At 44.5% G+C, this 26,577-nt stretch overlaps 1 protein-coding gene and 2 long non-coding RNA genes across 4 annotated transcripts; 2 read left to right on the top strand and 1 right to left on the bottom strand.

Moving 5' to 3' along the window:
- Positions 1–691: 691 nt before the first annotated feature.
- On the bottom strand, positions 692–7,733 carry LOC140600384 (uncharacterized). Its single transcript, XR_012003647.1, has 4 exons — positions 6,895–7,733; positions 6,587–6,761; positions 4,844–4,961; positions 692–3,199 (listed from the first exon to the last, which is right to left on the bottom strand). It is a non-coding gene; the product is annotated as an uncharacterized lncRNA (long non-coding RNA).
- On the top strand, positions 7,024–25,532 carry LOC140600383 (uncharacterized). Of its 2 annotated transcripts, XR_012003646.1 has the most exons (4): positions 7,024–7,172; positions 15,429–15,628; positions 23,344–23,513; positions 24,030–25,532. It is a non-coding gene; the product is annotated as an uncharacterized lncRNA (long non-coding RNA). The 2 variants fall into 2 exon arrangements; XR_012003645.1 differs by having other exon boundaries at positions 23,344–25,532.
- Positions 17,835–18,889, top strand: LOC140600485 (small ribosomal subunit protein eS25-like). Its single transcript, XM_072768763.1, has 2 exons — positions 17,835–17,851; positions 18,481–18,889. Exons 1-2 carry the CDS (start codon positions 17,835–17,837, stop codon positions 18,887–18,889), a joined length of 426 nt encoding a protein of 141 aa, XP_072624864.1.
- Positions 25,533–26,577: the final 1,045 nt, after the last annotated feature.

Raw genomic sequence — 26,577 nt, 5'->3', positions numbered from 1 at the left:
TAAAGAAAAAAAGGAAATCTACGAAGCCAGCACTCTCTGATACCACGCCAAAGGCACTGTAAGAAAGAAAAACTACACACCAGTGTTCCATATGAACATGGATGCAAATTTCTTAAAACAAAATTTTGGCAAATTGAGTCCAACAGTATGTTAAAAGAATAATATATTATGAGCAAGTAGGATTTATCCCAGAGTTGCAAGGTTGATTTGCAACAACCTTTGATTGATCTACATTTGTAGATCAATCAATTTAACCCAAGATATTAATATGTTACAAAAGAAAAACCATGTGACTATTTTTGAAAGGTGCAAGAAAAGCACATAACAAAATCTAACTTTTGTTTCATTTCAAAGTAGGAATCGATGGGAACTTCTGCAGCCTAATAAAAATACCTATGACAAACCAACAGCCAACATCATACTTAGTGGTGAAAGACTGATTATCTTCCCCCTAACATCAGAACAAGGGAAGGGGGATGCCTGGATGGCTCAGCAGTTGAGTGTCTGCCTTTGTCTCAGGGCGTGATTACAGAATTCTGGGAGCAAGTCCCACATCAGGCTCCTCGCAGGGAGCCTGCTTCTCCCTCTGCCTATGTCTCTGTCTCTGTGTCTCTCATGAATAAATAAATAAAATCTTAAAAAAAAAAAAAAAAACAAGGATGTCTGTTTTCATCACTCATATCCCACATTGAACTAGAGGTCCTAGCCAGTACAATAGGCAAGAAAAAGAAACAAAAGGCATCCAGATTGGAAAGGAAGAAGTAAAACTGTCTTTATTTACAGGTGACATGATTGTCTATGTAGAAAATCCTATGCAACCTACAAAAATAGCTACTAGAATTAATAATGAGTTTGCCAGTTTCAGTGTATAAAAGCAATGTAAAAAATCAAATTATATTACTTCATACTAGCAATAATAATGACAAATAGGATTTAAAATATAATACCAGTTACAATTCCATCTAAAAATATGAAAATCTGGGGATCCCTGGGTGGCTCAGCGGTTTCGCGCCTGCCTTTGGCCCAGGGCGCGATCCTGGAGTCCCGGGATCGAGTCCCGCGTTGGGCTCCTGGCATGGAGCCTGCTTCTCCCTCTACCTGTGTCTCTGCCTCTCTGTCTCTATGTCTATCATAAATAAAAATAAATCTTTAAAATTAAAATTAAATAAATAAAAATATGAAAATCTTAGGAAAGAATAAGACAAAAGATGTGCAATAAAAACTAAAAAAACATGGGGAAGAAATGAAAGAATACTTAAATAGAGATATACTGTTTTCTTGCATTGAAATATTCCATATTGCTAAGATGTACGTTTCCCTCATGATCTATAGATACAATACAATCCTAGTGGGCTTGAGTGAAATAAGTCAGAGAAAGACAATATCATATGGTTTCATTCATATGTGGAATATAAGAAACAGTTCAGAGGACCATAAGGGAAGGGGGGTAAACTGAATGGGAAGTCATCAGAGAGGGAGAGAAGTCATGAGAGACTCTTAACTATAGGAAACAAACTGAGGGTTGCTGGAGGGGAGGTGGATGAGGGGATAGGGTGACTGGGTGATGGGCATTAAGGAGGGCACATGATGTGATGAGCACTGGGTGTTATACCCAACTGGTGAATCACTGAACACTACATCTGAAACTAATGATGTACTTACTATATGTTGGCTAACTGAATTTAAATTTTTAAAAAATCCCAGCAGGCTTTTTATGTTATACATTATATTACCATATATGTATACATTATACCCTTATGTTTATTTTATATTGTTAACTTTTACATTAACAATATAAATGTAATTTTTTAACTGACAAGCTCATTCTATCATTCACTTACAATGCAAAAGACAGGGCAGCCTGGGTGGCTCAGCGGTTTAGCACCACCTCCAGCTCAGGGTGTGATCCTGGAGTCCCAGGATCGAGTCCCATGTTGGGCTCCCTGCATGGAGCCTGCTTCCCTCTCTGCCTGTATCTCTGCCTCTCTCTCTCTCTCTCCTTTGTGTATTCTCATGAAAAAATAAATAAAATCTTTTTTAAATATTGCAAAAGACAATGCAACAATTCAGCTTTGAAATGTGGAGGGCTACCTAACTTCAAAACTTAGCATATAGTTATAGTAATCAAGACTGTGTGGTATTAAATTCAAGATAAACAAATAGAACAACAAAATAGAGTATACCAAAAAAATATTTGCAAAGTACAAAGGCAATTTGATGGGGAAATCAAAGTCTTTTTGACAAATGGCCATGGAACAGTTAGATATCCACATACAGAATACAACTTTGACCCACATCTCATACCATATAAAAAAAACTCAAGATAGATCACAGACCTAAATCTAAATAAAACCTAAAAGTATAAACTTTTAGAAGAAAGCAGCAGAAAATCTTTCTGATCTTGAGTTAAGCAAAAAATTCTGAGGTATAGCACCAAAAGAACAATCAATAAAAGGAAAAAAAATTGATATATTGGATCTCATCAAAATTAAGAACAGTTGCTTTTTGCAAGACATTGCTAAGAGAAAAAAAAAGACAAGCCACAGACTGAGAGTAAATCATGTAAGTCAAACACATTTGATAAAGGATTTATATCCAAAATATGTGAAGAAATCTTAAAACTCAATAAAAAAAACAAAATAATCAAATTTTGTAAATGCAAGAGATTTGAACAGACCACTCACCAAAGAAGATATACAGATGACAAACACATGCAGAGATGCTCAACATTGTTATCCATTAGAAAATGCAAATTAAATCATAATAAAATACTGCTAAACACTTACTAGAACCTTTAAAATTCAAATGACCAAATCAAGTGTTGGCAAAGATGTTGAACAATTAGAATGTTTTCATTCATTGCTGGTGGGAATGTGAAACAGTGTAACCACTTTGGAAAATAGCATGGCAGTTTCATTCAAAGTTAAATATACACCTAACTTTTCATTCAAAGTTAAATATACACCATGTGGCCCAGTCATTTCATTCCTAGGTGTTAACCAGAAGAAAGATGAAAAACCATGGGGACGCTCGAGTGGTGCAGTTGGTTAAACATCCACCTCTTGGTTTCTGATCAGGTCAGGATCGCAGCGTCAGGAGACTGAGCCCCCTCATCGGCTCTGCACTCCATATAGCATTTGCTTGAGATCCTCTCGTCCTCTTCTTCTGCCCCTCCCTCTTGTGTACTCGCTTCCGCTCTCTCAAATAAATAAATAAGTCTTTTTTTAAAAAATGAAAAACTTATGCCCAAACAACAAGTTGCATGTGAACACGCTCAGCAGCTTCATTTGTAATAACCCCAAACTGGACACAATCCAAATGTTCATCAACAAATGAATGGATAAACAAATTGTGCCATATCAATACCATGAGATACCACTTAGCAATAGAAAGAAATGAACTATCGATACACTCAATAGCATGGATGAATCTCAAGATAATTATACTAAGAAAAAAAAGCCAGAACTCCTCTCCACAAAAACAACAAAAAAACATATGATGTATGATTCAATTTATACAAAATTTGAATAGAAAAATGCAAAGTGATCTATAGTAACAGCAAATCAATAGTGTCTGAGGATGAAGACAGAATAGGGGTAATTAATATATTCATCATCTTGATTGTAGTGATGATTTCATGACTGTATACATAATTATGATATTATATATCATAAATAAGTGCTACTTATTTTATGACAATTATATCTTAATAAAACAGTTTAATCCTAAGGCTCCTAAGTAGCTCCTATCCAACTAGTCCACTGGTTTTCCATAACCCTGACATTAGATTTAGGTTTACTCTCTGGAGGAAGTTAACAAAGGGCCTGGGCACTGGAAGACAGAATGCCCAAAAGATGGCAAGGAAATTACAAAAAGAAACAAATAGGAAAGTCCACATACTGAAGGCTGAGACTTACAGCCCTGCCCACCTTGTCTCCTGGAACCCTGGCAACCAGGCCTATCACATCCAGGCAGAAGACTGGAAAACTCTTCTCTAAGCTATCTTATTGGCTCAAGAAAATAAACATTCTGACATTGGGGGTTCCCCGAAAAAAAAAAAAAAACAACAGTATAGCCAGGTAACCCTACAATGAGGCTCACAACAAACCCCATCTGTGAGATCCTGAGGTCAGAGCTTCTGATTGGCTTTTTAATATCCCCCTCTTGAACATGAGCAGACAATTAAAATTAGAATTTGTCCTGAGAACATGAAGAGATAGAAAAGGTGCTTAAACCTTTTCTATCCCTAAAGCTAGGGAACATTATTAAAATAGAGAAATTATTGTATGCTTTAGGGGATGTCATTAGAAAAGGCCAAAAATAATTTGCCCAAGGAGCAACAATTTATGCCCGTTATTAGGATATGCAAAGATATACATCAAAAGAACCAGCTGGAAAAAAGAAGTAGTTGCCTCTTGGGAAGAGAAAATAGAGACAAGGGAATTCCTATAGCAACAAGAATTGAAGGACTCCATTTAAAATCATGTGCCTATGTAACTTTTGTAAACATTGTGGGAAGGGGGGAGTGTAAGAAAATCGATTAGAAATGAATAAAGTTCTTGAAAAGTCAAAAGATGACACGTTTGCCAAGACATTCCCATTTTTCATCTATTAATAGTGCTTGTTTACTCCCCAAATGTCTGTTTGGCTAACTTTATAATGGATGTGTCAGACTGACACCTCTCAAACCCACCCATCAACCTTAACATCACTTTAGTATGAGACGTGGTGTCCTCCCCTGGGATCCAATAGGAAGTATGAAGCACCACCTATGAAATATCCTTGCCGAAGAAGCAAAACAAAAGAGGGGGATCGCTGGGTGGCTCAGCAGTTTAGCGCCTACCTTTGGCCCAGGGCGCGATCCTGGAGTCCTGGGATCAGATCCCACGTTGGGCTCCCGGCATGGAGCCTGCTTCTCCCTCCTCCTGTGTCTCTGTGTCTCTGCCTCTCTCTCTCTATGTCTATCATAAATAAATAAATAAATAAATAAATAAATAAATAAATAAATAAATAAATAAATCTTTTTAAAAAAACAAGAGAAGAACTTAAATCTAATCAGGTCTCTTATCTGGGTTTCTCAAAATTCACATCTGGGAACACATAGTTCTTTCTCATATGTATAGATGTTTAGCAACATCCGTGGCCTCTACCCACCAGATGCTAGTAGCATCACCCAGTTGTGACAACCAAAAAAAGTCTCCACATGTTGCCAAATGCCCTTGAGGTGAACGGAGGTGGGGATCTCCTCAGTGTAGAGAACACCTGCTCGGGCAGCTGGGGTGGCTCAGAGGTTTAGCACCTGGCTTCGACCCAGGGCCTGATCCTGGAGACCTGGGATCCAGTCCCACGTTGGGCTCCCGGTGTGGAGCCTGCTTCTCTCTCTGCCTGTGTCTCTGCCTCTCTCTCTCTCTGTGTCTTTCATGAATAAATAAATAAAATCTTTAAAAAAAAAAAAAAAAGGAACAACTGCTCTACATCTAAGTACCAATTCACAAGAGATGGGGTGAAGACATATGCTAAAGGACACCAGCAGGACACCATCTGGTGGCTCAGCAGTTTAGCGCTGCCTTCAGCCCAGGGTGTGATCCTGGAGACCGGAGATCGAGTCCCACGGCCTGCTTCTCCTTCTACCTGTGTCTCTGCCCCTCTCTCTCTCCTCTCTGTGTATTCTCATGAATAAATAAATAAAATCTTTAAAAAAAAAAAAAAAAAAAAAGGACACCATCCACCAAATTCAGAATGTGGGAAACTCTACAGGTCGGATGACCTACCTTTCTCAACAAATAGAAGGCGTTGGGGTGTGCATGCGAAGAGGGACGATCGCGGTTTATTTTTTTTTATTTTTTTTATTTTTTTACGATCGCGGTTTAAAAGCACCTTTTTGAAAACCAACAAATGCGCCGTGTGGACGTGTCTGGATCCCGATTTAAACCACAAAAAGGGGGGCGGAAAAAGGAAAAAAATTAAACCACAAAACGGCATTTCTGATTCAACTGGAGAAACTAAGGACGTGTTAGGTATCACGATGTTGTTAATATTATGAGTGTGACACTAGGACTGTGGTCATACTGTTTTTTTATTTTTTTTTATTTATTTTTTTTTTTTCATACTGTTTTCTTTTTTTTTTTAAAGCTTTCTGTTGGAGATCCACACTGCTGTATCCACAGAGAGGGCGGTATAAAGCCCGTCTGCTTGCAAAACGGGGAAGGTGGGGACTGGGGCCAAGCAGGAACGTCACACCCCACACCTGGGTGGCTCGGGCCCTTAAGCGTCTGTCTTTGTCTCAGGTCCTGACCCCAAGGTTGGGCTCCCTGCTCAGGGGGGCGTCTACTTCGCCCCGTGCCCCTCCCCACTCATGCTCTCTCTCAAATAAATAAATAAATAAGTAAATAAATAAATAAATAAATAAACTCTTTAAAAAAAAAAAGAACATTACAACAAAGACAGTTATAGAGACTGAATGGTGGGTACGTGGGTGCTCAGGCACAGTAGTCTCCCTCCTTATCCAGAGAAAACGGTTTCAAGTCCCCCCCTCCCCCGTGCATGCCTCAGAGTGCAGGGAGTACTAACCCCTACTCATGCGTACCTATGACAAAACTTAGGGACTCCGGGGGGGGCGGGGCGCTCAGCGGTTGAGGGGCCGCCTTCGGCTCAGGGCGCGATCCTGGGGTCCCGGGTTCGAGTCCCGCACCGGGCTCTCCGCGGGGAGCCTGCTTCTCCCTGTGCCCACGTCTCTGTGTCTCTCATGAATAAGTAAAATACTTAAAAAAAAAAAAAAAGCAACTTAGTTTGTAAAATAGTCGCAGTAAGAGATTAACAATAAAAACTAGTAATAAAAGAGAACAGAACACGCTGTAATCAAAGTCACGCAAACGTCTCTGTCTCTCCAAATACCTGACTCCGGAACACGCCCTTCTGCCCGCGACGCTCTGAGAGGACAAAGTTACCACGTGATGGGGCGACGTGAGTGACGTAAGGGACGCGACGTGACGCGACGTGACGTGACGTGCACGACGCAGGCGCGTGAGGCAGCGTGAAGCTCCTGCTGTGACCTTCTGGTGACTCCTGAGGAGGGGCGGCCGGTCCGCAGCAGCTGACGGGGGTGACGGAAGCTTCCAGAGCCCCCGCGGCGGAGGGGTGCGGGGGCTGCTGCGCCCGGCTCTCTACTCTGGGTATGTTTGAAATTTTCCAAAATAAGAACTTAAAGGGAAGAGGTAAAAAAAAAAAAAGAAAAAAAATCTAAGAAATTAGCAGGGGCGCCTGGGGGGCTCGGTGTGTTGGCAGCTTCCTTCAGCTGGGGGCGCGGTCGGGGTCGGGTCAGGGCAGGGTCGGTCTAAAAGGGTCTGCTTGGCGCGCGCTCTCTCGCTCTCTGTCAGTCTTTTTTTTTTTTAATTTTTTTTAAAAGAAGAAATTAATAAAGTAGGACTTCGTGGGAAGCACGTGGACTGGGAGTCCTGAGTTCGGGTCACGCCCCGGGCTGCTCCACTAACCGGCCCGGCCCGTGTGAAGCGGACAGGTCCCTTGTGGGGCCTGTGGGAGGACGGGTCGCCGCGGTCCGTTCCAGGTGAGGCTGTCAGGGATGCGGCGGCCTGACCCGAGGAAGGGAGCGGAGCAACGGCTTCCCGAAGTCTTGAGCTTGCGGTGGAGACGCTGGTGGTGAGTTCCGGCCCAGGGCGCGCTGGGTCTCCTCCGGAGCCCCTCGACTAGCTTGCAAGCAGCGAGGTAAACTGCCTGGAAACGTCGTCGGAACGTTCTGGATTAGGAAGTGCCTGCGGACCCAACGACCCAAGGAGGCTTGCTAAGCAGCTGCGGCTTGTTAAGTCGTCAGGGAAGTGTGATTTACACGTCTGTATTACAAAAGGGCTTATTTTCAGCCTTTCCAAAAAACAGAAAGAGGGAAGCATGCCTAATAAGGCGGCTGGCATCTGAGGCAGAAGTTGGCTCTTCCTTATCCTCTCCTTTCCCCTTCTGAGCCTGCACCTGCAGGTATATGCCCTGCAAACGTGCGCCTGAAGCCCTCTGTAGGATTGGAAAGAAAGAGCAGACAGGGGTGGAGGAAACCAGTACCTACCACCTCAAGGGGTGAAGAAACGACAGAAGCGCCGTTTTCGTCTCCCCACCCCGGCCGGGCCCTGCTGCCACGAAATGTTCTGTTCACGTGGGACTGGCTGCCCAGTGCCACAAAGGAAACCCTTATGAGAGGGAGCTCCTTGAGATGCCCTTGGAAACAGCGTCCCAGAGATCTCTGTGCCCTTGCCCTGAAGAATGAAGAAAGCTTGCCCTGCATCATCCATCGTGAAGGGAAGGGGCAACTCACACTCCAGTTCCCTCCTCGGCACCCCACCCTGGGCTCCCAACTAAAACCTCAGCTGCTCTTCCTCAGCCTATCACAAGGGCCTGTGAACAGCCTTCGGCCTGCACGGTGGTCTTCCACCTTGGTCCCCTTTGCTTTAGGCCTGAACCTCTTGGCCTCTTGGACTCAGCATCTCTCCAGTCTCCCCAGACCTCTTTTGTTACTCGGGGGCACTCCCAACCCCTGTGGGGACGGCTGTGGGAAGTGCAGCCCCAGGTAGTGGATCCCCCAGCCTGAGGTGGGGAGGCGATAGAGCAGCCCCAGGAGGGGTGAGGGGATGTGGTCCCCAAGTCTTGTCCACCGGAGTCATCAATCGAGGCAGCTCAGCACATAGTGTGGAGTCAGAAGCCAACGAGGATCCTGAAAGGCAGAGAGAGCCTCAGGTAGCCAGCAGAAGGTGAGCCGGGTCATTTCCGGAGATGAAGCATAAGTGCCTGAGGTAGCTTTACACCCCCCCCCCGCCCCCCCCCAACAAAGTTGAACACAAGTAGCACAGGGATAAATTCTCCTGAGAAACTACCTAATCTCTTTCAGATTGAGCTGCTGTGTTAGTTTGGACGTATTTGGTTGGAACAGAATGCTTGGCTAACCGTGGTTTAAGCAAGAAAGGCGTTTTAATATCTCCAGCAACGAGAAGCTTGAAGTCGAATCCTGTCTGCCGCGGAACAGCAAGAAGATGTCAGGATGCTGGACTGCTGTCTCTACAGTTCTCCTGGCCTTTCTCTCGTGGTCATAAGATGGTTGTCATAGCTCCAAGCATCACATTTTCAAGCGCTATCACCCAAGACAAACAGGAAGGAGAGAGGCAGACCTCTCCGTCCACTATACTCTGTTGTCAGAGCAAACAAATACTTCCTCTGAGTCCCCAGCAGACTGAGTCCCATACCTGCCTGTAGGCAAATCACAGGCAAAGAGAAGCGGTGTGACAGACTTGGCTTAGACCACGTTCGAAGTCTGGACCTTTCTTCCCTGAGCAAATGCTGCCCTTTGACACCTGAACAAAATTTGAATCATTCGCATGAAGAATTGGGTGGGGGTAGGAAATGGAACCCACAGGGTCTATCACTACGGAGGTCCTCTTTGTCTCCCTTGTTTGAACCTCCTCCCACCTCCCCAGTGCAAACCACTTTTATCATTCCAGACTTTACATATATACACACACAACACACTGAAGTAGACAGTAGGCTTGGGGTATTTAATAGACTTACGGTAGCGACACACATGTGTGATAAACATGCCATCCTACTTAGCATCTTCTTGCAATTTGCTTCGCCACTCAATATATCTCAGTGATCCATCCATATCAATACTTATTGATCCATTCTACTTTTGCAACAGCTGTATAGTGTTTCCTAGTGTGGACATATCACAGTTTATTCAGGTACTTCCCTACTGATAGCCTCTTGGTTGCTTTTAGAGTAGCTGCTAAGCACTTCTGTGAATAAATGCACAGGATGTTCTCCTGTTGCCCCTCCAGATCCATCTTCCTCTGCCCTGTGTTCAGATTGCTGATCACCATAAATAGCATGAGCCAGCTCTCTTGCTCTCTGGCATCTGGTTGGGTGAAGCCTCTGTGAGTGGCAGGAAATCCGAGAATCTCAGAGAGAGAAGTTAAGAGTGTTATCCCCCTCGTTCACTTCCTGCCAAGCTGCAGGTTGGCATGTGTTCCTCTACTGAGGCCACAGCTCCTGTCCAGGGGATGCGCATCCCTACAGCTAAAGCTCTTAGGGGACTCCAGTATCCGCTCTTGTCCCCCTGCTACTTCAGGCCCAACAGTGGTAGCATTTCTCCCTGCTGCTGACAGTCCCCCTCCAGGAGCTGTCTCCTGGATTCTGATTGAGCTGATGACATTCATTTAAAAGAATAAGAACCATGAAGACCCAAACTTTTCCATGCATGGCTCCATTTGTCTACTAATTTGCCTCACTATTCCTCCTAGTGTCGCCCCTTCCCAGCTTTTACTTTCATCTCCTCTTTATCACTTGGTCTCTGTGTAAGCAGCATCCCAGATGATCCCCACCCCAATCCACTCAGCTCCTGGACTCGACTCTGCATGTTACCCTATGAGGACACTGGGTCCTCATCCTGACTGCCCTGTCCTCGTGTGGGGAACCCACTAGGTTTTTAATAGGCAGCTGCTTAATGGGAGCTAGAAAACATTCTCCATTCTCACAAAGCAGGACCAGGAATATGCGTGTGGTCTCCAACTACAGGAATGTTTCCCCAGAGACATGACAAAAGCCCAAAGGCTCCCTCTCACCTCTCTCAACTCCCTTACACTTCACTTCTTGCTTCCTCTTTTTTTTTTTTTTTTTTTAAGATTTATTTATTTATTTGAGAGAGAGCAGGGGAAGGGGGCTGAGGGAGAGGATCTCAGCTGTTGGGTGGTAGAGTCAGAATTTGAACCTTAAGTTACTAGACTTCACAGCCCCTATTCATTTGCAAGGAACTCTGGAAATTGTTGACTAGTTACTAAACTCATCTCAGGGCCTAAAGTAGAGAAATTACTTCATGTGGAGTTTAAGAGGAAGCATGAGGTAAGCCTGGGTGGCTCAGTCAGTTAAGCATCCAACTCTAGGTTTTGGCTCAGGTCGTGATCTCATGAGTCTCTTAACCAGAAGAGTTCTGACTCGACCACTCAACAGCTGAGAAGCCTCGTGCAAGTTATTTATCTGTTCTTGCCTCCATTTCCTCATTGTAAAGTTGAAATTGTAGTATTACTTACCTCTTAAGTTGTTTTAAAGATACATTAGATGTATCTAAATATATATCTCAAAGGTCTTAACATAAAGCCTAGTCTGGGGAGAGTCCTCTCATACGTGGTAATAGATATTATTCACTCAACACTATATAAATTGCTGTGGAAGTAAAAGCCATGGTCCGATCCTCAGAGAGCCTGCAGTCTACACTGGAAGATGAGAAGAGCATTAATGAACAACACAGGTGACCCTATATTTTTAAGGAGCAAGTTATATGGCATGAGTTCCAGGGCAACAGTATTGGGATGGTTCTTTCGCATATCTGACCTTTCATGTTGCCTGACAGGTTCCTGAAGGTAAACACCAGGCATTAATGCCTCTTGCATGCCCAGGGCTTAGCACACAGGAGACATTCGAACAGTCTGTCTAAATACCAAAGGAATACTTGGATCACACATTAGAACAAGCACCTCATTCTTTACAAAGCACCTTGAAACTGAAGCATCATTTCATTCCCATAACAACCCTGTACGATAATTACTATTGTTATCATCTGAATTTTCCAAAATAAGGAAACTGGCTCAAAAAGCTTATCACTTTAAGTCCCACAGGCATTTTATAGTAGGAATGGTCTGGGACCTAAGACCTTTGACCATAAATATGGAGCTTCCTCCTACAAAGGGCCATACAAGCTCATAAGCTAAAAAAAAGTCTATCCTCTGCCAAATGTCTTTTTCTGCCTCCAGTATGCTCTCTTTCTAAACCTTTCTCTGCTTTCTTTAGTTGATGCTGCTGGTTCCATCCATCTTCCTTTAGCTAAAAGAAATCCAATTCATTAGGATTTCTTTTCAGGGAGGCAGAGACTCTACTGTTTATCCAAGCCCCTATCAGACATATAAATGCACAATATAATCATTAAACTCTGAAATACATGATACAGTCATAACCACACACAAGCTGGGATAAAGCTCATTACCTCCAGTGGGAGATACTGAACATGCTTAGTACTCTTTCCTTACAGGGTCAGGGCAGAATGTTAGCTCTCTGGTTAGGAGAAATGTTTTATTTTGCCCAGAAATTCTTCTAAAAGCCATTATGTTATTGATAAATCCTAGGTTATTTGTATGCTTCTGAATGCATTGGAAAGCAATGTTTTAAAAAATTTTTGTTTTATCATGGAAAACACTGCACACCCTTTGGGAAAGAAAATCAACCAAAATGAAGTGTGTAGGGGTGCCTGTGTGGCTCAGTTGGTTAAATGTCTTACTCTTAATTCCGGTTCAGGTCATGATCTCAGGGTGGTGAGATTGAGCCCCACATTGGACTCTGCACTGGGCATGGAGCCTTCTTGAGATTCTCTCTCTCTCTCCCTCTCCCTATGTCTCTCCCTCTCACCCCTCACCCCACCCCCAACTTGTGCACATATATGCAGGCATAGTCTCTCAAAAAAAAAAAAATTAAATGTGTAAAGTAAAAAGTGAAAATGCTCAAGAAAATTAGAAGACAACCACAGACTGGAAGAAAATTTTTGTGAAAGCCATACCTAATATAGAACTGTTGTCCAAAACACACAAAGAACTCTTACAACTCAACAATAATATGAACAACTCGATTTAAAAATGGGCAAAAGACCTGAACAGACAACTCACCAAAGAAGATAAGATGGAAAATAAGCATATAAAAAGATGTTCAACATCATAAGTCACTGGGGAATTGCAAATTAAAACAATAAGGAAATACCACTATACACCTATTAGAATGGTCAGATCTAAAATGCTAACAGCACCAAGTACTGGCAGGGATCTGGAGCATGGAATGGAATGAAAATGGAAACTCATTTGTTGCTGATGAGAATGCAAAATGGTACAGCCACTTTGGAAGACAGTTTGGCAGCTTCCTACAAAACTATACTCTTACCATACAACCCAGCAATTGTGCTTCTTGGTATTTACCCAAATGAGCTGAAAACATGTCCACACAAAAACCTGCACATGGATGTTTATAGCAACTTTATTCAAAACTTGGAAGCAAACCAAAATGTCCTTGCCAAAACTTACAAGCAACCAAGATATCCTTCCGATGTGGGTTCACTGTAGCAAATGTAACACTCTGGTGGGGGATATTGATAGTAAAGGAGGCTGGAGAGGGGTGGGGCTGGGGATATATGGGAAATCCTTGTACCTTCCCTGCAGTTTTGCTGTTAACCTAAAACTGCTCTAAAAGTCTATATCTTTCAGAGTGAAAGTGATTTCCCCTCAGCTTCCCATGCGCAATCCCACTCCCTATATGCAGTTGTTGTCAAATGTTTATTATATTTTCTTCCAGTCTTTTTTCTCACACACACATAATGTATATGAATATGTAAGGCCTTTTTTAAAGGTCAGCACAAGGTCTGTATATACAATAACAGTGTCTTGTTATAATAGTGGAAATACTTCAAAGTACCTAGTTGTTCAAAATGGGAAATTGTTAAGTAAACTGTAACAAGTTGTTAATTTGTTATACAAGTTGAACAACTACATAATGGAAACTACTTTGGGCTCTAAATAATCTAGACAAGGAGGAGGAATGGCACCTCTAGAGAAGAGTAGAGGTGATGGTGATGGTGGTAGTGGAGGTAACAGTGGCAGTAACGGTCATAGCTGTTGTAATAGCAGCAGTAGTAAGAATAAAGTAGTAGTAGCAGTAGTTAGAGTAAATAGTGGTGGAGTAAAGTAGTAGTAGCAGCAGCAGCAGTAGCAGTAGTAGTAGTCATAGTAACCATAATAGTAATAGTTAGAGTAAAGTAGTAGTAGTAGTACTAGTAGTAGTACAGTCAGAACCGGATTTAAATTCCTGTCTTCCTATTTAAACAATTACCAAGCACTTGCCAAACCTTAATTTTTTTATCTGTACCGCAAAAATACTAGTGCTTACTACTAAATCAATTAAATTGAGAGAATGTATGTAAAGTCCTCAACAAAGTGTCTGGCACCTAATAGATGCCACAGTCCCTGCTCAAGGGTAGACCCTTTTCTTGGTGATCAAGTCTAGCACAAAGTCAGCAGTAAAATAAATGCTAGCTGAGTTGAACTGGAGTAGAATGCTATAACTTTTTAAAATCAATATTGTATTTAGAGACATGATGTGAGGTTTGGGATATCAAGAAAGACAAGATTTAACAGAGGGAATGAGGCACTGACACAACATAGAATGGTCTGGGAGTTGAAGTCAGGGAAGCCTATGCTCTCCTGCACAAAGTGGAAGGACCATCACAGTGATCTGGATGCCAGAAGCTGCAGCAAGACTGCCCATCTCCCCTGATAATGAGCTTTTCTCTGTGCTGCTATCATGGCTCTCTGTTGACTCTCTGAGAGAGAAAAAAAAAAAACAAACCTGTGCCAAAAAAAAAGGCAGAAAAGTAAGTTCTGATAAAGAAGAAGGAAGGAGGGATACCTGGGTGGCTCAGTGGTTGAGTGTTTGCCTTCAGCTCAGGGCGTGATCCCTGGGTCCTGGGATCAAGTCCCACTTCGGGCTCCCTGCATGGAGCCTGCTTCTCCCTCTGTCTATGTCTCTGCTTCTCTCTCTATGTCTCTCATAAATAAATAAAATCTTAAAAAAAAAAAAAAAAGAGAGAAGGAAAGAGGAAAGTCATTGCTGAACCTATAGAACACTGTAGGAACATTCTTTAAAAAGAAAAACAACTCTAATTTTATATTACAAATATGTGCCCATTGTTGAGGAGAAAATCATCCACAATCTTACCAGCAAGAGGAAGCTCCTGTTAAAACCTTGGTCTTCCCTCCTTCTCATGAGTCTTCTCCTATGCTGCATACATATATCATACACATATGTGTAAAATAGTATATATGTATGTGTTTTCTATATATGATATCCTCTCATCATGTCAATAAAAAGTCACCCATGACATCAGTTTTAATGGCTGAATAGAATTCCAGTGTCTGGCTAAACCATACTTTATGTAACCAATCATCCATTGTCAGATATTTGGGTCATTTCCAAAATCTTGCTATTATAAACAGAGCTGCCAGGAACTTCCTTAGAGCCATACAGTGAACTTCTGATCCTCTTTCACAGAAGGATGAAAGAGAACAATGGGCTATTTGCGAAAGTTGACTTCAACTCCAAACCACAATCCCCCTTCCCCACCCCTGGTGATACCCAGTCCTCCGGAGTCCAGCTGGAGGAATCCACGGTCAGGACCTTAGATTCCTGAGGATTTTCCCCACTCCCAGAAAGAGTGTCTGAGACTTTCTGAATGCACACAATTAGATTTGAGCGCCCTGAAACCAGGCCAGCTCTAGCCCAAACTGGGAAGCAGATGAAAGAAATCTTGGCTCCCTTTCAACTCCTTCTTCGCTGTTTCCTTTCCCTAGCACTGTCCAGCCCTCCCAAGAGGCAACTACCCAGCATCCCAAGCCCCTGGGTCCAACTCTCCCCATCTGATCCCACTAATTTCTACAGCTGTGACGACAGCCAGACCACACCTTCTGCTAATGTACACTCTTCAAGAAGCTCCATTTAACATCTTGAGTCAACCGACATGCTTTGAAGTAAACACTGCAGGAAGGCCCAGGTGAGTAAGACTTATCCCTGCCCTCGGGGAGCTTATAGTCTATAGTCTACTTCGGTTTCCTAGGGCTGCCATAACAAGTGACACAAACTGGGTGGCTTGAAACAACAGAAATGTATTGTCTCACAGTTCTGGAGGCTACCAGTCAGAAATCAAGGTTTCAACAGGGCTGTGCTCCCTCTGATGGTTCTAGGAGAGATTCCATTGTTGCCTCTTCCCCACGTCTCATGGTTGCCAGTAATCCTTGGTGTTCCTTGGCTTACAGCTATACCTTTGCAATCTCTGCCTCTCTCTACCCATGGCCTTCTTCCCTGCACATCTGGTCTCTATGTCCAAATTTCCTTCTTCTTATGGGACACCAGTCACACTGGATTTAGGGCTTACCCTAATTCCATATGACCTCATCTTGACTAATTACATCTGCAAGGACCCTAATTCCAAATATGGTCAAATTCTGTGGTTTCAGATGGACACGAATTTTGGGGGGCATCCTACTCACCCCAATTCATGCTCTCATAGAGACAACGATGAATATAAAAAAAATCAGGAGCACCTGGATGACTCAGTGGTTGAGTATCTGCCTTTGGCTCAGGTCGTGATCCTGGGGTCCTGGGACCAAGTCCCACTTCAGGCTCCCTGCAGGGAGCCCTCTTCTCCCTCTGCCTGCGTGCCTCTCTCTCTGTGTCTCTCATGAACAAATAAAATCTTAAAAGAAAAAAAATCTCTCTCTCTATCATAAATAAAAATAAAAATAAAGAAAAAAATACATGTGTATATGTGTATGTGTGTGTGTGTGTGTGTGTATATGTATATATATATACCAAAACTGTAGGCATCAAATTACTATCATCACTTTAAATGGACCAAGAGAGCTAAAGTATGGGGATATGGAATGTGCCCTGCAAGTATCTCCAAGTCACCATCTTGTACCTCCTAGTCTGGCTATGCCTATGAGCCAGCCTTGCTGCGAGCTCCCAAGGGACCCTCTAAAACTGCCCGTGGAATAAGGAATACTTGAATTCCTTCCAGTGCTGCTCACAAGCCCGTTTTTTTCTGACCATAAGTTCCGGAGACCGTTGTGGCAGGGAAAAGATAGAATGTAATGAATATATAAAGGCAAAACTGCAACACCTTTTCCCTGAATTTGCTGTACTTTTGGTACATTTGTCCCCTTTTCCTCTGCTATCTCAGGTTTAAAAAGTGGGAGGAGGGCAGCCTGGGTGGCTCAGCGGCTTAGCGCCACCTTTGGCCTGGGGCATGATCCTGGAGACCCGGGATCGAGTCCTACGTGGAGCTCCCTGCATGGAGCCTGCCTCTCCTTCTGCCTGTGTGTGTGTGTCTCTCTCTCTGTCTCTATCATGAATAAGTGGATGGGATCTTTAAAAAATAATAATAAATAAATAAAAAGTGGGAGGAGGTACCTGAAGCAGCACTGGGCTCTTTGAACCTGGGAGCTTGCTCGGTCCTGCCCCTGCCCTGTACTGCTAGTACAGCCGGGCTGCAGACTCCTGGTGAGACAGCCAGGAGCCTTTCTCACCAAGACCTTGGGCGGCAGTCTCTGCCTTTTCAGAGCTGATCTTCAGCCCTGCAAGCACAGGGCACAGGCTGGAATTTGAGAGCCACCCATCCCAATCCATCCCTTGGGTGTGAGAAGCCCACAGGGTTCTCTTCAGAGGCATTTGCTCCACAGCTAAATCCTCCCCTTAGACAACTTACAGGGTGACTATTGTTTCTCCACTGGTTTGTACGGATGACAGGAGCAACTCATAGCAAGTGTTTTCATGGTCCATACCTCACCATGTCCCCACACGTCCAGTGGAGACTCTGACCCTGTCCCCAGGCTGTCTTCTGTAGGCACTTTTCACTCCTGGCATGAGAGTTTTGTGTGGAAGTGCAGGAAAGGTCAGCCTTTGGGAGCAACCCTCAAGCAATGAATAACAGGAGATGGTGAAAAATGCCCCAGATTTCTTGCACTTGGGAGGAGGGGGCATAACTCTGACTTTTGCTTTCTGAGGTCTCCCAGAGGTCCCAGCAGGACTGGGCCCTGGTTGCCCACAATGTAGTCTGTTTATTAGAGTATCGTGGGTTATCTCCCTTCCCTACTTCCCTCCCTGGGCTTCCTGGCATCTCATCCCAAACAAACTACTTGCACTCAAATCAATGTTTCCAGGCTGGCTTCGGGACACTCAGGACACACGGTTGCATTAGCATGCATTTCTCTGTTGGGTAACGAGTTCCCCACAGAGAGGCACCAAATCTCACTCTTCTGAGCACTCATTTGGTCCCTGCCAAATGTTTTATATGTATTACCTCATCTCAATAGAGTCCAGCACTATCATTATTCCCATTTTACAAATTAGGAAAATGAAGCTCAGAGAGCTTAAGTCGCTTGTCCAAAGTTATGCAATCTAGAAGAAGGAGCTGAGATTTGAACCAAGGCAGCCTCTCTCTGTAGCCTATACCATTGATGATTGCCATTGGGAATGGTCTTCAGTAAATGTTTGTGGAAGAAACAAAGATGCTAGCAAGCAAACCTGACAAGAATTGGTACAAAGTACTCATTATTTGGATGCTGGGGATAGGGCTCAAGACCACTTAATTTCTTGAACATATTTAAGACCCAGTAGAGACAGAGGCCATTAGAGTGTCGTTTCCCAAATTTTAATGAGTTTTTTTTTCTATTCATTTATTGATTCAAGAAACATTTATTGATTCCTACTGTGTCCAAGACACTGGACTAGGCCCTGTGCAGGCTACAGAGAAATGTAATGTAAATTCAAGGAGGTTTTTTTGATCCAACATCTTAGTGAGCCTGCAATGAGAGCAGCTGCTCTCTGAGCTTCACTATGCTGCAGGGACATCAAGAAAAAAAATCCTGGAAAGTCGCCCAAAAAAGACAAAGACCCAGTGAACAAATCTGGGGGCAAGGCCAAAAAGAAATGGTCCAAAGGCAAAGTTCGGGACAAGCTCAATGACCTGGTCTTGTTTGACAAAGTGACATATGACAAACTCCGTAAGGAAGTTCCCAACTCTAAGCTTATAAGCCCAGCTGCTGCCTCTGAGAGACTAAAGATTCGGGGTTCCCTGGCCAGGGCAGCCCTTGAGGAGCTCCTTGGTAAAGGATTTATTGAACTGGCTTCAAGGCACAGAGCTCAAATCATTTACCCCAGAAACACCAAGGGGGGAGCTGCCCCAGCTGCTGATGAAGATGATGCATACACAGGTCCTACCAGCTGTATGCTTTGGAAAACGAAACGTTATTAAATCAAAAATAAATAAAGCAAATTCAAGGAGTTTATAATCTGGGGGTGGAGGAGACAAAAATAAGGCAGAAGTAGTTGAAAAGATAAATCTTAAGACTAGAGCCATCAGGGATGGTGAACGGCATGGCAAAGACACGCTAGCCAAGCCACAATGCAAGGGGATTCCAGACAATTTGCTCCATCATTCTGCCCTGCCCCCTCCTCCAAGTCAAAGCAAATTGGGGGGGAAAAGGTAATGTTTACCAGGGGCAAAACCAAGGTTTAAGAGACAACTGCTGAGGATTATAGATACATGGTCATTCGCAACTGCTTTTCAAGCTAAGACACGCATAAAGGAATACAAATCACATACTTAAAGAGGTCACCTTTCCTTCAGGTCTCAAGGCTGATTGAGTAAGTGTGACTGCCATGGCTCCTGCTCCAAAAACTTGGCACCAGAGGACACTGTGTAACCGCCAGCCCTCACTGTTGTGCTTGGATCACACTGCCTGGAGTCCAGGAGTCAGACTTTGGGGATTGAAGATATTTCCCTGAAGGCTTGGCAACCTAGACCTCATTTACAGCTCCTGTTCTGGGAGAGTATTGCTTCTTTACTCACCTTCAACTTCTCCCCAGTGAGGGAGTGGGCAGGCCAGATTGGCACACAGGATGAGAAATGGAAAGAGCCCAGCCACGCACTCTGCACAATTTGCTAGAGATCAGGCATGGAAAGCCTTGAAGACTCTGGGCTACTGTGGGTAGAACTGGCTCAAAAGAACCTCACCCTTGGTGGCTGTGTCCAGACCTAAGAGCCCCCACTATCATCCAACTACCCTCAAATTAGCATACTAAGTAAAAGCAATGTCTGCTATGCAAACACAGCTTCAAGACCTACCACCAAGCCTCAACCAGTAGCTGCCCCCAGGCCTCTTCCAAATAGAAATCCTACAGGCACCATTCTTGCCAGCTCACATGGGGCAACCAGAGTTTCACAGCCATGGCTATTGGAAGTCAAAGGCTGGATCCAGGTTCCAGGAGTTTCCAGGGAGTTTTGCCATTTACTCAGCAACAGTCTGAAGCCCAACTACCACCAGCAGTTGTTGAAATGACACTTGTGTAGCCAGTGAGCCCATGTGGGGATCATATCATGGCTTTCCCCACACTCTGCCACAGATCAGGCAAGTGTAGGTAGGGGTATTGGTGTGGGTGGGGCTGTGCATACCAGGGGCTGAGAGCAGAAGCATAAATGCTTCCCCATTTCCTCTTCCTCACCTCCCACTGTTCCTCAGATGCATTTCATAAAGCTGCTCAGAAGGTGGCCAATTCAGTAACACGTTGTTTTATTGGTTCTTCCTCCTTCCCTGTTTCACTCTCAAATAGACCGCTCACACAGAAGCATTCCTGTCAGGCTCTGCTTTCAGGAGAACACAGGCCCCAGCCCTCCGAAACCTCAAGAGATATCACACTTGGCTTCTGAAAATGAACCCAACAGAGCACAGCAATGAGAGTTTTTTCAATCTTTGCTTGTGCTTGTGTTGAATATGAAACCAGTCAAGCATTAACTCAGTGAGGTTCTCCACACATCCAGCCCAAAGAAGGAGAAAATGATCCCTCTATCTATATGAGGGAGGCACAGCAGGTGAATTCTTTTCACCAGGTCCTATTTCATTTTGTCAATTCACTAAAACTCATCTTGTGGGAGAGCCAGTGACTCACCATGTAAAAATGGGAAGAAGATTTTCATTGGAAGTGGGAGGTTTTGCACATTTGCTTACACGCACACATCAGGACATAAAATGAGGTGATATGGCGTAGCTGATGTCTGAATGCCCTCAGCTTAATGTAGATTTTAACCAAATATAGTAAGGAGGCTTCCATTTGAGAATCTAGCTCTCTTTTTCAAAGCAGATGATGGGTAAGAATAAGGGCAGGAACTAGGCAAGTGGAGAATGGGATTAGTGTTAATATAAACCTGAGAGGTAAGAGCAGACTTCTAGGGAGGAGGGAAAGAAAAACCTCACACCCACTCCCCTTCGCGTGCCAGTCCGACCATAATGGCTTTCAAAGTGACATAGAAAACACCTAGTAATGTACACATCGTCAGGGGAAAGGTTGAATTTTATTTAGGTGTGAGAACTAAGATTACAAATAGTAAGAAGAGTTGTGTCTAGTTTTTAGCACCTGTCACTGATTTAAAAATCACATTTTAGGCTTAAGACTTTGTTATAACATCATTTTTTCCTAAATTAAAAAAAATGTGAAGACTAGAACAAAACAATTACTTCTGAGTCTTCTGAAAGGCTGTGATTCAAAAAATAATAATTAAAAAAATATTTTCTTCATGCCCTCACCCCCAAAGGAGGGGCCATGAATACCTCTGACCGTCCAGCTCCTGAGCACCTTGGCACCCAGTGAGAAGCATGAGCTATTCAAACCCATCCCTAGGTATCGACACAAAAGAAACAAAAACTTTAGTTCACACAAAAGCCCATACGCAAATGTTTATGCACACTTATTCAGAATTGCCCCAAACTAGGCATGACCCAAATGCCCTTCACCTAGTGAATGGAAACAAACTATGGTACGTCCATACAACGTAACAGTGCTCCTCAATAAAGGAACAAACAACAGATGTAGGCAGCAACAGAAGAAATCTCAAATGCATTTTGCTAAGGGAAAGGAGCCAGTCTGAAAAGACTATAGGATTCCATGTATATGTCATTCTGGAAAAGGCAAAACAGAAAACAGATCCCTGGATGCCCAGGGTTGCTGGTGAGTGGAAGGAGGGGACTGATTACAAAGAGGCATGAGGGAATTTTTGAGGATAATTGAACTGTGTGTATGTAGCTGTGGTGATAGTCCTAAAACTGTATGCATTTGTCAATGCTCACAGAATTGTACCCCACTAAAAAGAGTGAATTTTACTGTGGGTAAATTATACCTCAATTAAGGTGGGAAAAAATGTCATAAGCCATGGAGTCCCCGGCCTGGGAAAGAACTTCAGCTCCTGCTGTTTCCTTTTTGTGTGATCTTGGACAAGGTTCTTAAGCTTTCTGAGCCTTGGTTTCCTCTTCTGTACACGAGGATTTAATAGTGCCTCCCTCACAGGTTACAAGGATTCAAGGAGTAAGGCGGGGCCTGACACCCATTCAGCGTTAGGGCTTATGACCATCCAGCCAAGAGTCAGGGCGTCAGGCCCCTCCCCAGGTGGTCTTGCTAGCTCAGGGCCCACGCTCTACCACCCCAGGCCTCCTGCCACCCGCCCGCTGCCCAGCCTGGATTCCTGGCGAGAAACTAATGCCATCCCTTGAGAACTCTGGGAAGCAATCCGCACTGGGTTAAAGCTTGGTGTTCCTGAGACCTGGCTTTGGGTTCCAACCAATAAACTGGCATCTCTAGGAGTTTTTAAATCTTTCCTGTGGCCACTCACTGTGCCCCTCAGCCGAGTCAGTGAGCTCATAAATGCCACACCAGGTGAAAGTTGCATGCTCATTCTCCCGTGCTCCTGTAGGGCTGTGATCTATCCATTCTTTAATTCCTGGCACATAGTAGACAGCCAATAAAGGAATAGGATGTACAGTCCCAGGGCAGCTAGTTTCTGGACATTTTATTAGACTGTGCTAGACATTGATTGCAGGTTCCAATTTTTTTCTTTCTTTTCTTTCTTTAGGCGTCTGTGTGTGTAATTCTCCTACCTAACACTTTCTCGTGCATACTAATGAAAACCTACTCTCCAACTGAAGTGTTTTAAAGATCCCAAGCAGACTTAGGAAGTTGGGAGAGTTTTTCTTTAAGATTTTATTTACTTATTCATGAGAGACACAGAGAGAGAGGCAGAGACACAAGCAGAGGGAGAAGCAGGCTCCCTACAAGCCCGATACAGGACTGCATCCCCAGGACCCGGGGATCACACCCTGAGCCGAAGGCAGACGCTCAACCACTGAGCCCCCCAGGCATTCCTACATTTAGGAAGTTTTTGTTTTGTTTTGTTTTAATGATCTCTGAGGCCAACTACCTTTTTTTTTTTTTTTTAAGATTTTATTTATTTATTCATGAAAAGACACAGAGGAGATAGAGAGGCAGAGACACAGGCAGAGGGAGAAGCAGGCTCCATGCAGGGAGCCTGATGTGGGACTTGATCCCAGGACTCCAGGATCACACCCTGGGCCAAAGGCAGGCACTAAACCACCAAGCCACCCAAGGATTCCCCAGTTAGGAAGTTTTATGGAACATTCCATTCATTATATTAAGTAACAAGATAAATCCCCTCCTAACAGATTTTCATTGATTAGGAGGAAGTCCATGGCATGAACCGTATGTGCACCTTGGGCAGGATTTAATTAGGTTCTAGGTTCTAGGGAGAGTCACACCACTCCTTACCACCTTCTACACCTGAGTCCGCACAGTGTCACCACAAAGACACCTCACCCACGGGGGCCTTAGTTTTCTCCCTTGTAATTGTTATGGCCACTTCAGACTCATTCCAGAACCGACAGCCTCCAACTTAGAGGTTGTATTCCCATCGGTGGTAGCAGAGACATTTTATTGGAACTGAGGGCGACGGGCCGATGAGGAGAATGACGGAGCTGACCTGAAGAAGAGGAACAAGTGAAAGGAATGTCGCAATAGTGGCAGCTAATTGGCAAGTTTCTATTTCTTTGCTTTGAAACTTCTTATGATGGAATGAAAGATGCTCAGCCCCTCAAATGGAGCAGACAAATGGAGAGCGGGTACCCGAGGGCTTCAGCTGAGATTTGTAATGTTTTATTCCTTAAAATTGAATACAATTCAACAGGGCTATGTGTTATATCGGGGTGTTAGGAGTTCATATCTGTGAGTTATAATGTACTCTGCATTTTTTCGTGTGTTTTAAATATTTCTTGGTAATTTTTTTCAAGACACACTTCCTTCCTAAGTAACAAAAACTGTGGCGTGAGGGATTTTTTTGTTTTTGATTGCAGAAAGGGTGTTTCTGTACTTACCTGAGTAATCAATCCTTCCTTGGAAATAACCCCCTGCCACGGACCCCCCTGTCTCTCTGTCCCCTCCCACTGCTCGATTGGACCCCGCCTATCTGCTTGGATTAACAAAGGGAGTGACTACTAAAGCTGAAAGCTGAAAGCTCCGGGACTTCAGTTCCTTTAAACCCTTCCTACAGGCAGGTCAGCTGCACGCCTCCCCACGACGGGGTGTGGACAGACGCCCTGCTGCTGGGCCTTTGCTCGAGGATGGCGCAGGCAACAACCAGACACCCTGGCACGGCCTGGAGCAAAAAGGATTCTGCATTTCAAAGGAATGGGCGAGGAGAGGGGCGGATCAGTCTCACCTCAAAGGCTAAAAATAACCCAGTTTTGTAGAACTGAGTTCATCCACAGGAAAAGAGGACTGAGTAGGATCTCTGTATCCCTTCTGCTGAACTTGTGCTGGTTCGGAAAGAGTTAAGCTGGGAACTCCATCCCAGGTTCTCTTCCAAGTCGACTTACACAACTAGAGCTTACCTCTCATCTCTTAAAAAAAAAAGATTTTACTTATTTTTTCATGAGACACAGAGAGAGAGGCAGAGACACAGGGAGAGGGAGAAGCAGGCTCCCTGCGGGGAGTCTGATGAGAGACTCGATCCCAGGACCCCAGGATCACGCCCTGAGCCCAAGGCAGCCGCTCAACCTGAGCCACTCAGGCGCCCCAGCCACTCATCTCTCCCATAATAAAAATGTGATTAGTAGGAACCAGGTGGGGTTCTGTCCGTCTGTTAAGAGGCAAGCCCCAGCAAGTGCAGGTGCAAGGCAGCCTCCCTGAGGCTGTCTCTTCAGCACGCCTGGGCCTTTGGCCTCTCTAGGCAGAGAGGGGCTGATTAAAAACCCCACCGCTTCCCCTAGATGGTCTCATAACAAAGGAGATAACAGACAGAAAGTGCCTTTAGCCTTCTTGAGACTATCCAGCTGATGCTCCAGGCTACTTAGGGTCAGAGCAAGATGCCTCCTTTGGCCAAGACAGAGCCCTCTCTTCGCTGGGTTTCCTTTACTGCTGAACTGCAGATTCTCTCAGACAAGAACCCCTTACTGCACGAGATGCTTCTCCTAACCACTCAAATCTGGGTGTTTGTAAACCTGTCTGAATTCCTTCTGCAGCAATGACTCCCGTCACAGACAAGGGTTAGAGACACCTAGGGAGCCCCACTAGCTGGCTGGGCCTGGGGAATGTCAGACCTACAGACTTGACAAAGATTCTTTGCTGGACCAAACTTCAGCCAGGTTCCCGAACCTTCTCCTATGCCCATCTGCCCACTTCCTTGTAAAACCCAGTTTTACCAAAACCCTTGCTAGGTCAGGTTGACCAGAACTAACCCCCCTCCCCCCCCCACACACACAATATCTGCTCACCTCCATCAGGTCCCTTATCCTCCACCGACCTCAAGTGATGTCGGGTCCCCCTGGCCTGCCCTCAGCAAGAATCCTGTGAGGTGGGGACTAGCCAGCGGCTCCCTTACCCTGATGTTTCCTCTTAGTAGTTTCTCCGTTGACCCCCACCCCTCCTGCCCCTTGGCTACTACCTGGCCTGCTGCATTCCCTGTTGAGCCCCATTCTGCCTACTGTAGAACCCTGCTGTGGCCGTCCTGAATAAAGTCTCACTGTTTTTCCCAAGTATCACTGAGGATTTTTTTTTGTTTTTTGTTTTGGGTTTTTTAGTGTTTTCTTTAACGGCCGCCTCCTGGGTCCCTGGGCTGGACATCCTTCTTGGGAGCAGTAAGCAAGGAGTGAGGTTCTGCTCCATCAGATGGATCCACTGAGTAAACAAGCCAGTTTTCTACACACTAGCTGCTCTTCAGTGCAAGGACTTGCATGTGGAATGTGGCTCCACTCATCCATCCTTCAACTGGAAATCTCACTCAGCGGAGCACACAGCTGTCACAAAGCCAATTTTTCTTTTCTTGGTGAATATGCACCCCCTCTTCCCCCTGCCCCCCAGCATTGGATTTAAAAGTCAAGGACCACTCTCCCCTCCATCCAGGTGTTGTTGCTAAGTGTTTACCAGGCCCTCATAGGCTGCAGCAAACTTCAGCTTTTGTAGAGGGATAGATCCAAATAAGGCAGCCTCTGAAAGAGGTAAGAAGGCCAACTGCCTGGATGTGGACCTGAATAATTGTTCAGGTTCTGCCCCCTAAAATCCTAAAATTCACCTCTTTGAATTACTTCTAAGAAAGAATATGAACAGGTAACATTTTTTAAGGGATTCCTCTCTGCCAGGCCCTGTACTCAGCCTTGAAAGAGATCATCGCGTTTGATCCCTACGTTTACAGTGGCAGGGACTGGAGCTTTTCTAACAGGGTCATGGAAATGTCCTCACTGTCACACAGCCAGTAAGAAGTGGAGCCAGGATTCAAACTGATCCCGTCTCATTCCACGTCCAGAGTTCCTAACCCTGATCTCTAGCAGGGCCCTCGCTGAGATGCCAAGTGGTCTAGTGGGGCAGGAGAACGAGAATAGACATTGGAAGACGTGTTCCTGAACCTAATGCTTCATGTGATTGTGAGGAATAGTACAACATCTCGGGATCTCAGAGTCGCAGAAAGGAAATAATGATATGAGGTTGGCTTCCTTCACAAGAGTGGTTGGACGGGTTTTCCTGCTAATCTCTAGAGGGAGGCAGAAAGGAGATAAGCGAGCTCACAGGAGGAAGTGACCAAGATTCCTCAGCTTGCCATGCTTCTTA

This window comes from Canis lupus, chromosome 11 (assembly GCF_048164855.1).
Source record: "Canis lupus baileyi chromosome 11, mCanLup2.hap1, whole genome shotgun sequence".
NCBI lineage: Eukaryota > Metazoa > Chordata > Mammalia > Carnivora > Canidae > Canis > Canis lupus.
The sequence above is the reverse complement of the archived record's forward strand: the minus strand, read 5'-3'. Positions and strand labels throughout refer to the sequence as shown.